General features: G+C 49.1%; 1 protein-coding gene across 1 annotated transcript in view; it reads right to left on the reverse strand.

Annotated features, from left to right (window-relative positions):
• Positions 1-1,379: 1,379 nt before the first annotated feature.
• Positions 1,380-12,336, reverse strand: part of LOC126176650 (arylsulfatase B-like) — a 100,053-nt gene continuing 89,096 nt past the window's right edge. Inside the window, exons 7-9 of the mRNA XM_049923808.1 lie at positions 5,536-5,671; positions 5,079-5,237; positions 1,380-1,846 (exon numbers count right to left, since the gene is read on the reverse strand). Of these exons, the coding sequence (XP_049779765.1) occupies positions 1,380-1,846; positions 5,079-5,237; positions 5,536-5,671 (762 nt within the window). The remainder of the gene's footprint in view (positions 1,847-5,078; positions 5,238-5,535; positions 5,672-12,336) is intronic.

Raw genomic sequence — 12,336 nt, forward strand, 5'->3', positions numbered from 1 at the left:
CAGAAGGATGTAGGTTGCAGTAGGTACTGGGAGATGAAGAAGCTTGCACAGGATAGAGTAGCATGGAGAACTGCATCAAACCAGTCTCAGGACTGAAGACCACAACAACAACAGATACTTTGTTTCTGGGTCATCCCCTTTTTATCGATTTGACAAACGCTTCTAGATGATTTCAATTTATCAGTAACGCCAAGGACGTGGAGACGCATTAGTACAGCCCAAATTAATGATATAGACAAAATTTATATCACCTGGTGATGCCCCTAACTTGGCGTGAAAGCGGTCGTCAGTTTTGAAGTGTCGGCAGACGTGCCGACACTGTTTTTAGAGAAGGAGGCCGAAATGCACGCGTCAAAACACGCCGGCTTGCTTAGGTCTGAAACAGGATACGTAATGAATGCTATAAAGAAAAGTACGTAGCTGCTGGAATACTTAACATTAATCCATAATTTGTATACAGCATTCTTGATGAGACAAGTGAGACTCTCTCTAGATATGGTTAATGGCGCCTTGCTAGGTCGTAGCCATGGACTTAGCTGAAGGCTATTCTATCTCCCGGCAAATGAGAAAAAGGCTTCGTCAGTGTAGTCGCTAGCAAAGTCGTCGTACAACTGGGACGAGTCCTAGTACGTCTCTCTAGACCTGCCGTGTGGTGGCGCGCGGTCTGCAATTACTGACAGTGGCGACACGCGTGTCCGACATGTACTAATGGACCGCGGCCGATTTAAAGCTACCACCTAGCAAGTGTGGTGTCTGGCGGTGACACCACAAGTTTAATAAAAACTTTTTACAGCCAGAGCGGTGTCTTTTCCCTTATAGTGATGGACAATGGTTACGGTTGCTCTCAATTCAAAATTCTGTACATAGGTGTAGTATGAGGCCACCGTTTCGTTTCCATCAGGGTGGAGTGATACATTACAACAACAGCGTAAACGTTAACCTATATAGAAACATAACAACGCAGACACATACACTGAAATGTTTAACGGCAGATGCGAACGGCTGTGAAGCCGTCTCTCTCATGAAATTAAATTTGAATTTCCACAAGTAGTAGCTATTCGTTCACAAATTATGCTGATGTCTCCTCAAAGATAATACTTACCTTGTGGTCTGTATACGATTAGTGAATAAACAAAATAAAACAAAACGTAAGGAAGACAGCGAAAAGTCGTGATAGTCATTAATCAGAGAGTGATTTATTATTTATTTCGTAGATATCTTGAATTGATATTCCAAAAGCATCATTAGAAAGCAGCAGAAATATTAGAAAGGCACTACAACTTTTACACGAATTTGAGGGGCCGATGGACCCGTACGAAAAATGACGGACAGCGCTACAATGCGCACCGCAACGACGTTCTCCGTGGTGGTACCCTAGGCTAAGTAACTACGTTGCAGGCGATGTAGGTGGGATCGGCGATGCAGTCGGTCCAGGGCACCCACGTGTTGTTCCAGCGGGACGGGCGCACCAGCTCCGGCTCCACAGGGTAGTCCTGGACAGGCAGCATGGGGTCCGACAGCGCCTCCAGTCGCTTCAGCAGCGTGTCCAGCACGTCACTGGAGTTGACCGAGGTACCGCCCTCGCAGGGGTCCAGCACCACGTTGAAGACGCACGTGCCGTCCTCGGTCTGGGGGACGCACGCTGGCTCTTCCGGCCTGTTGGGACAGGACACAGTGGCCTCCGCTCGCAACCGCAGCATGTCTTCAGATGTGGAGGTCGCCTCCATTACGGCGGCCACGGCTCGTCCTGCCAGGCTGTTCGCCACCTGTTGTGGGTCGTACTGCGGCGTGTAGCGCGGATCCTCTGCTCCACTCGCTCCGTAGTAGCCGTTGCTGGATGCTGGTCCTGCGGTATGGAAAAAAAACCAGCACTACACGCTTGTATATTACCTGCCACGGCTTAGCCTTACGTTCAACTACGCTATATTAACGTGAATCTAGGGACCAACCAACAGTGAGCACAAACTGAATTGTTTCTACCATCTGAGAGGGAAAAATAAAGAGCAGTCCAGAAAAGTGGAACCACCCCTCTAGGACGAAATGTCTCCACTCGAGGGATTCATTCCCAACCTCCTGAAATGTTGGACTATCGTGCGGGGGGAACACCTACCCCATAGAAACTCGCCTGTATCAGTCGATGTGACTCGCATGGGAGGCGCGTGAACTTGAGCGCTGAGATCCGCACGAATATGTGCCGAAAACGTAAATCACTCATTCCGAAACAGCGATATTAGCCATTCGCATGAAAAACTGCGCGTCTTACCGAGAGAGATATTTGACGATCCAACAGAGGAATTTTGGTAACGCGAGGAACCAAAAATCGATATAAATGGACCAAAAACCCAGATTCCAGTGCTGTGAATAACTGCCATATTTCGTTTTGCATAAAATAATTTTGCTACCTGAACAACAAACTACAAAACTACAGTGTGAAAAACTACAAGTAAAGTTATATGATAGTCGTTTCAACAACATGCAAGCCTATGTTTCAGTATGCGTGGCAAGAGGAAGGTAGTGACAATGGCATTCCAATATAAGGTTTGAAATTTTAACTAGTGTGGCGTTTGGTACTGAACTACTGGAACGCAAAGGTGGTGCTCAATGTGAAGAAAATGGCTTTTATCAAATATGCATTACGTTGTTTCCCTCTTTACTTCGACCATTTCATCGCAGTCGCACACCTGTACTTTCAGCTCTGAATAGCCATGCAGCGGTATGAGTTCGGTGTAAAGAGTCTGTCGTTCAGATAGCGTAATTATTTTAAGCAGAGGGAACTACGATACTAAGTGACTATCTGTATATTTTGTATCCTATTATGCCGACATTACGTTCCTCCGCACTACCACGAATCCTCTACTAGGCCTTGGATAGAAGATCATTCACGTATATCTCGTTGTAAGACGCGTAGTTTTGCATGCGAATCCCTCATACCACTGTTTTTGGGATAAGGCCATGTCTATTTCAAGAACATTTATGTGCGGTTCTGAGCAATCGAGGTCACGTATTTCCTTCCTCAGAGCGAAAATTCACACACCAAAGAAGACGCGGCACAAAAGAATTATCCAAATAGGACGGAAATCTGTAGAGACAAATGATCAGTATATCAGGAAAGTTGAACGATTTATTGAAGAGAAAGAGCTTCACAAATTCCAAGTCAGTAACGCGTTGGTCCACGTCTGTCCATTACGCAAGTATTATTAGGACTGGCATTGACAGGCAGTTATTCGGCTTGGCATTGACAGAGTAGTTGGATATCCCCCTGATATACCAAACCCTGTCGAATTGGCGCGGTAGATCGACGAAATCCCGAGCTGTTTCAAGCGGCCCGGCTCATAACACTCCAAATGTTCTGAACTGGGGCGATTCGGCGACAGTGATGGCCAAGAGAAGCATTTCAAACTTTCGACGTGTGCAAGTGGACATTATCTTGCCGAAATGCAGGCCCAGTACGACTTTCCTTGAAGGGCAACGAAAGGGGGCAGAGAATACCGTCAATGTACCGCTGTGCTATAACAGTGCTGCGGGTGACAACCAAAGGGGTCTTATTATCAAATAAAGTACACCAGACCATCGCTCATGGTTCTCGGGCCATGTGGTGGGCGAAAGTCAGGTTCGTGACCCACCGCTGTCCAGGGCGTTTCCATACGCGTCTGCATTCTGGAATCTGATTGACTGAAGCAAAATTCCCTTCATTGATGAGTCCCACATCGACCTGAGCCCTAAAGACCGTCGAAGACGTGTCTGGGAAAGCGCTAGACAGCACTGGAGTTCCAGCTTCACTGTTTGCCCCCATACTGCTGGACAGCAAGGGGTTATGGTCAGGAGTGCCACCTCATTTGATAGCAGGACCCGTTTGGTTGTCATCCACGTCACCCTTACAGCACAACTGTAGGTCGACAATATTCTGTGCACCGTTTTGTTACCCTTCACGGCAGGCCCATCCTGGGATTATATTTCAGCAAGATAATTTCTGCCTGCACACAGCTTATCTTCGTGTTGTCAAAATCTATCTTGCTCAGCAAGGTCCCCTGATCTCTCGCCAATTGAGAACGATTATGGGCAGACGCCTCAAGCAGCTCGGGATTTTGATGAACTAACGCGGCAATTGAACAGAATTTGGCACGAGATCCCCCAGAAGGACATAAAACAACCTGTTATATCCTAGCCAGTAATGCCAACCGAGCCCGCTGCCAAAAGGTTGGCAGCATCAAAGTCCGGACGCCGTCCGCATAAGCAGCGCCAGCGATACAGGAAATCGCCGCAAGTCTGCGCGCGCCACCGCTGGCTTCTGGCTTCTTAAGCTCTGGAGTCGCGAGCGCTAGGACAGTTCTGTATTCGCCGCTCAGTTGTATACTCGCCACCGATTTGTCTACTTGCTAGTCAGTTGGGTGTTCATCGCAGCAGAGTTGTTGTTTGTCGTCAGCCGACGCTGACCTAGCCGCTCCGACTCGAACTAGACAGATTTCTGTAGACACGGAGTTCACTACTGTGTTTCTGTATCTTCGTTATTAAAGATAAGTACCGACTTTTATTTAATCAGAGTGTTTGGGTTTTCATCTTTCTGTTCACTATTCCAGCGGACCGGTCGGCCCGCTATTAAAGGTGTGGCGGTGATTTCGTAAGCCGTTTCTACAGCGAAGTGTTTGTCGCTACGAACGCCGCCACAAAACAACCCTATCAGTCATTGTCAAGCGGAGTAACTGCTTCCATAAGGGCCTGTGGTGGAGCAACTCGTTACTGACTTGCTCAGTTTGTGAATCCCTGTCCCATGAAGTAATCATCCAACTTTTCTCAACTGTAATCTTTTTATGCCTGTAGATGTACATCACACCTTCCGTCCCACTCGGATAATTCCTTCGTGGATGATGATTTCGAACCGGTATAAACACTAAACTAACACCAAGCTACTTTTTGCTTCTGTCACTCAGAAATTTACGTGAACGCTGTTTGTGGAAGATCTGTCGTGAGGGGAAAACGCAACAGTTATGGGAGCAATCCACCACTACCAACAAATGACCAGCTGTCTGTTCACCTTTGTCTCGTCTCTCTCTGCCCTGTGACAGACCAGTCCCCCTCACCTTTGACGAGCTTCCAGTCGCCAACCCTGATGGCAGCCGTCCCGTCGTCGTCATTGCGGTTGATCAGGACCTCAGTGCGTGGCCAGCCGCTGGCAGTGACGAGCGCATCCCATGTGTTCATTCCGTCCAGATCCGTAGGGAGGTCCGTCAGGTTTCCCCCTAAGTATCAAGATACATCATCAGGAGAGCACTCTGTACAAGACTGGCACAACAACTTGTCTAGAATGTGTTTCCTGTTCCTTGCATAATCCACACCTAGGGCAGCTTATGTACGTTAGTTTCTCTATCTTTAGGTGCGTGAAATATTTTCCGGAACAGGTTTGTTCTGATCACCCTTATAGATCTCGGAAATCTTACGTAATTTTGTCTCTGCACTGACGAACGAAAGTAAACAATCTTTTTCTGTAGCACATGTGGGCGGTGTGTTTCTGAACTACTTGCCGTGTGGCGCACTCACCAGCAGCAGTGTAGAGCGTGGGCAGCCAGTCGCTGATGTGCATCTGCTGGTTGGACACCCTTGGCGCGCTCTTCAGAAGTGGACTCCACACAAGGGCCGCCCCCCGGACGCCGCCCTCCCACAGTGAACCCTTTAACTGAGGCAGAAGGACACAAAACACAGCATGACTGAGTCATAACTGAGTACTGAAGTAGAAATGTAGATACATCGACGAGCGAAAGCAAAAAAAGAGCACAAGTTGATAGCGTATTTGTTCACCATTGGGACGTAATGCAGAAGCAATTCTGAGTTTCATTGAGTCTACAAGTCCTTCATAGGTTTCCGAACGAATACGACAACAGGCGCAATGCCCAAATCGCGCCACTCCCGAAATTTTTGGACCGGATGTTTGTAGTCGCGCAATGGTCAGAAGTGCCCCTGCTGGTTCAGACCTGGCGGCGAAGAAATAAACCTGAGTACACTATCATGCTCCTCAAAACACCGCATTACGATTCTAGCTTTTCACACGTCTAAGATGCCATCGCCGCCGGAGAAACCACCGAGCATGATGAAATGCAAGTGGTTCGCAGCAGCCTTCCGGAAGTCCACAGCCGTCGTGGTACCTTCAGTTCCTACATCAAGATCAATGGAGGCCCATGTGAAAGAGTCGCCCCCGCCTACAACTGAGCTAGTGGAGCATCTTCCGAGCAGAGGTTCGCCTGGATAACGGCATATCTGAGATCTGAGCACAACATTCGATCTGGTGTAAAAAGAAACGTGATTCATTGGGACAGACAACATGATTATTCATATACAAGGTAGAATATCGTTGACCCGGTAAAATTGCAGTCGTAATTTTACGATGATGTTAGGTCAGCATGGGAATACGCTGTCGCTGAACAGTTTGCTCAGAAATACTTCAAACTACAACAGCAATCCACGTCACTTCCGCCACAGGTCGTGACTTTGCTTAAAATAGATGTGTTTTGCGTTTATTTTTAGTGGTTTTGTATGTTGCAACATTCTTTGTAGCTTGGGGTCACTAATCGCTGTATAAGTCAGGACGCTCCTTATGTGGTCAGAATTATTTTCTGCTGACAGGTCAACTACGTTTTCGCGGCCATTTACACTCCGATTGGGTTCCTGAACCAGGTGTTCAAAATAATTTTCTGAGCACGCATTCAGTACGATCTTGGACACTTTTCTTGGCTAACACCAATTGTAAACAAGTATTTTCGTTAAATTTTCGAGGGCAGTTGGAAGTCACCAGTAACTAAATTTGTATGGGTAGGATACCTATTCGGAATGACACTTAATTTTTCTTTGAACTGTTCAGCAACTGCATTATCTGAGTAGTGGGGTCGGTAGAACAAGTCAGTTATTAGTTTATTTCGGTTTGCAAGTTCAGCTTCTATTCATACTAATTCACATGAGCTATCTACTTCAATTTTACTACAAAGTTAACGACTTCTGACCGCAATACACATTTCATCGCCAAAAGTGTTTAATCCATCGTTTCTAAATACGGCTAGGTCCTTTGTAAAAATTTCGGCTGAACCTATTTCCGCATTTAGCCCGCTTTCCGTATCAGTCACCATTTGAGATTCATTGCTATTGGGACTTGTAGCTCTGGTTGGTTTCAAACGCAGCTGTCACAGTTTACAACTGCAATTTTGACTGTTCCTAAGTTTACGCTTTTACTGTGTTCGTCCTGCACCCTTTGATACTGACTCCCTTGCTTCACGGGCTCGTGATCCTCTAACCTAAAAAGCGCCAAGTTCCCTCCACACAGCCCCTGTTACCCGTGTTTCAGCTTCCTGAGTGTATGTGCAAACTACATTGTTGAAGGACAGTCTGAGCCTCTGATTCAGACCCACAACTCAGCCCCGTACCAAAGGACCACAGTCGGTTCTGTTCTATTGACGACACTACATATGGTGAGCTCTGTCTTCATCTCGCAAGCAATCTTTACTACACTCCTGGTAATTGAAATAAGAACACCGTGAATTCATTGTCCCAGGAAGGAGAAACTTTATTGACACATTCCTGGGGTCAGATACATCACATGATCACACTGACAGAACCACAGGCACATAGACACAGGCAACAGAGCATGCACAATGTCGGCACTAGTACAGTGTATATCCACCTTTCGCAGCAATGCAGGCTGCTATTCTCCCATGGAGACGATCGTAGAGATGCTGGATGTAGTCCTGTGGAACGGCTTGCCATGCCATTTCCACCTGGCGCCTCAGTTGGACCAGCGTTCGTGCTGGACGTGCAGACCGCGTGAGACGACGCTTCATCCAGTCCCAAACATGCTCAATGGGGGACAGATCCGGAGATCTTGCTGGCCAGGGTAGTTGACTTACACCTTCTAGAGCACGTTGGGTGGCACGGGATACATGCGGACGTGCATTGTCCTGTTGGAACAGCAAGTTTCCTTGCCGGTCTAGGAATGGTAGAACGATGGGTTCGATGACGGTTTGGATGTACCGTGGACTATTCAGTGTCCCCTCGACGATCACCAGTGGTGTACGGCCAGTGTAGGAGATCGCTCCCCACACCATGATGCCGGGTGTTGGCCCTGTGTGCCTCGGTCGTATGCAGTCCTGATTGTGGCGCTCACCTGCACGGCGCTAAACACGCTTACGACCATCATTGGCACCAAGGCAGAAGCGACTCTCATCGCTGAAGACGACACGTCTCCATTCGTCCCTCCATTCACGCCTGTCGCGACACCACTGGAGGCGGGCTGCACGATGTTGGGGCGTGAGCGGAAGACGGCCTAACGGTGTGCGGGACCGTAGCCCAGCTTCATGGAGACGGTTGCGAATGGTCCTCGCCGATACCCCAGGAGCAACAGTGTCCCTAATTTGCTGGGAAGTGGCGGTGCGGTCCCCTATGGCACTGCGTAGGATCCTACGGTCTTGGCGTGCATCCGTGCGTCGCTGCGGTCCGGTCCCAGGTCGACGGGCACGTGCACCTTCCGCCGACCACTGGCGACAACATCGATGTACTGTGGAGACCTCACGCCCCACCTGTTGAGCAATTCGGCGGTACGTCCACCCGGCCTCCCGCATGCCCACTATACGCCCTCGCTCAAAGTCCGTCAACTGCACATACGGTTCACGTCCACGCTGTCGCGGCATGCTACCAGTGTTAAAGACTGCAATGGAGCTCCGTATGCCACGGCAAACAGGCTGACACTGACGGCGGCGGTGCACAAATGCTGCGCAGCTAGCGCCATTCGACGGCCAACTCCGCGGTTCCTGGTGTGTCCGCTGTGCCGTGCGTGTGATCATTGCTTGTACAGCCCTCTCGCAGTGTCCGGAGCAAGTATGGTGGGTCTGACACACCGGTGTCAATGTGTTCTTTTTTCCATTTCCAGGAGTGTACTTTAATTAGCCGCTCTAAACCAGGGAGAACCTCTTTTGATCTTTAGTACGAACACGAGCCACCACCCCGCGTTCTTCATGGCATACAAGTGCATCAGTTCCACATCTGAGATGACTCCTGCCGGGTAGTACGCAGAACGCACATTGGATTCCTTCACCCCCTTTGCAGCAATATTCCTATGGGGGCTCATTACGCTGGAGCTCCAAACCACCAGTAATCCCACCCTCTGTGAATGCCTAGACCTTGCAGACCGAGAGAATTCGTCTGGAACAGGGTGACCGACTTCATCTGCCTCAGGGGCATCGTCAGGCACAGATAGCACCCGAAACCTGTTTGTCTTACCAACCGGAAAGGCCCTCCCATCGTCCCCTCAGAAGTCTTTCACTGCCGGCCACAACTTGGAACGACCTCCCACTCGACCACAGGTGAGGGATCAGCTACTGTGGAAACAGGACCAGAAGCGGTAAGAATAGTGGATCGGTCAGAGGCACATGGAACTTGCTGGGCATTCCTCAGATCCTCCTCTCCAGCCCCCATAGTGATGCCCATTGGCAACCGTCTCAACCTGCATGACAGAAGCCAACGCCACCTGGAGCTGTGATCGAAGGACCACCAACTCGGCTCGCATGTGAACACAGCAGTCACAGTTCCTGCCCATACTAAGGACACACATGAAATATAGGAGCTGAAGCTAAAGAACACTATCGAAATCTAAAGTAAATCACTTTTTGTGAGAGTCTGTGTCAGCTCACGGTTCTCATTAATATAATTTGCAAACAAACGGTGTACTCGCCGTTATCAGTAGGCAGGAGTGCAGGTCCTCTCTGAATGACGGTATACCCGACCTGAAGACAAAAATCTGTGAGTGGTTAAAACTGAATCTGCCTGGATATTGAGAAAGGCCAAAGGAGCTCTAATAGTGACTGCACAAGATTCGTCTTACGGACGAGTTCCTACGAAACTATAATCGAGAAAACCACTCAAGACAATCGATCTCGGGTTTGTGTAGTACAGTTTCAAGCTAATGATCACATAATATGAGGCTGTCGTAGCTGGGAAAGACTGAAATCGCCATGAGGTACAATAAGGCGTACTCACCTTTTTAAAGGTGCATTTCGCCTTGCATTTATGTAAATCAGAGAGCTTCATCTAAATACACTCCTGGAAATGGAAAAAAGAACACATTGACACCGGTGTGTCAGACCCACCATACTTGCTCCGGACACTGCGAGAGGGCTGTACAAGCAATGATCACACGCACGGCACAGCGGACACACCAGGAACCGTGGTGTTGGCCGTCGAATGGCGCTAGTTGCGCAGAATTTGTGCACCGCCGCCGTCAGTGTCAGCCAGTTTGCCGTGGCATACGGAGCTCCATCGCAGTCTTTAACACTGGTAGCATGCCGCGACAGCGTGGACGTGAACCGTATGTGCAGTTGACGGACTTTGAGCGAGGGCGTATAGTGGGCATGCGGGAGGCCGGGTGGACGTACCGCCGAATTGCTCAACAGGTGGGGCGTGAGATCTCCACAGTACATCGATGTTGTCGCCAGTGGTCGGCGGAAGGTGCACGTGCCCGTCGACCTGGGACCGGACCGCAGCGACGCACGGATGCACGCCAAGACCGTAGGATCCTACGCAGTGCCATAGGGGACCGCACCGCCACTTCCCAGCAAATTAGGGACACTGTTGCTCCTGGGGTATCGGCGAGGACCATTCGCAACCGTCTCCATGAAGCTGGGCTACGGTCCCGCACACCGTTAGGCCGTCTTCCGCTCACGCCCCAACATCGTGCAGCCCGCCTCCAGTGATGTCGCGACAGGCGTGAATGGAGGGACGAATGGAGACGTGTCGTCTTCAGCGATGAGAGTCGCTTCTGCCTTGGTGCCAATGATGGTCGTATGCGTGTTTGGCGCCGTGCAGGTGAGCGCCACAATCAGGACTGCATACGACCGAGGCACACAGGGCCAACACCCGGCATCATGGTGTGGGGAGCGATCTCCTACACTGGCCGTACACCACTGGTGATCGTCGAGGGGACACTGAATAGTGCACGGTACATCCAAACCGTCATCTAACCCATCGTTCTACCATTCCTAGACCGGCAAGGGAACTTGCTGTTCCAACAGGACAATGCACGTCCGCATGTATCCCGTGCCACCCAACATGCTCTAGAAGGTGTAAGTCAACTACCCTGGCCAGCAAGATCTCCGGATCTGTCCCCCATTGAGCATGTTTGGGACTGGATGAATCGTCGTCTCACGCGGTCTGCACGTCCAGCACGAACGCTGGTCCAACTGAGGCGCCAGGTGGAAATGGCATGGCAAGCCGTTCCACAGGACTACATCCAGCATCTCTACGATCGTCTCCATGGGAGAATAGCAGCCTGCATTGCTGCGAAAGGTGGATATACACTGTACTAGTGCCGACATTGTGCATGCTCTGTTGCCTGTGTCTATGTGCCTGTGGTTCTGTCAGTGTGATCATGTGATGTATCTGACCCCAGGAATGTGTCAATAAAGTTTCCCCTTCCTGGGACAATGAATTCACGGTGTTCTTATTTTAATTTCCAGGAGTGTAGATCAGCAAACTTCGCATATCGTGTTAAGCAGCCTCGCCCCTAAATCCAACAAATATTCACATATATTAAGCAGCAGGTTGTGGCAATAACATGACGCAGTTTCACCTACTGGTAGCACAAACATTAAATATTTTCATTGTTTCACAACGACGCATTGGTGTCCATGTTATGCAATTTTAGTAGCCATTTGGCTGTGGTCAGCAGTGTTAGCATCGTTTATTTGCCATTGATAATTTTGAAAAGTAAAGGCTCTTGGTCTGAAAACTTTGCCACAGTTCAGCTAGCATTTCAACATGGACCGAAATAGATTACAAACAGATTCACCTCTAAAATGAAAGTCGGAAAGAGGTGATCCACGACGTTCAAACATCAGAAAATCCTGAACCCATTGGACATGCTGGGATGACATAGTACATATCAACCATCTACTGTGTGGGCTCCTGCTATGTATCATTCTGGTCGAGGAGCAAGGCGATGGTTCAGCCATTAATATCTTAATGGTTCGGAAAATCCATATCTTTTCGGAACAAATGACTGAAGTCATGATGTCGGTCAGATAAAAACCCTAACGGCATGCATCAGCCGGCCTGTGTAACCGAGCGGTTCTAGGCGCTTCAATCTGGAACCGCGCGACCACTACGGTCGCAGGTTCCAATCCTGCCTCGGGCATGGATGTGTGTGATGTCATTAGGTTAGTTAGGTTTAAGTAGTTCTACGTTCTAGGGGACTGGTGACCTCAGATGTTAAGTCCCATAGTGTTCAAAGCTATTTGAACCATTTGACATGAACTAACACCCACTTCGCAGTTACAAAGTAACAGTATGGTGCACCACAGCTCTTTG

This window comes from Schistocerca cancellata, chromosome 3 (genome assembly GCF_023864275.1).
Source record: "Schistocerca cancellata isolate TAMUIC-IGC-003103 chromosome 3, iqSchCanc2.1, whole genome shotgun sequence".
Lineage (NCBI taxonomy): Eukaryota > Metazoa > Arthropoda > Insecta > Orthoptera > Acrididae > Schistocerca > Schistocerca cancellata.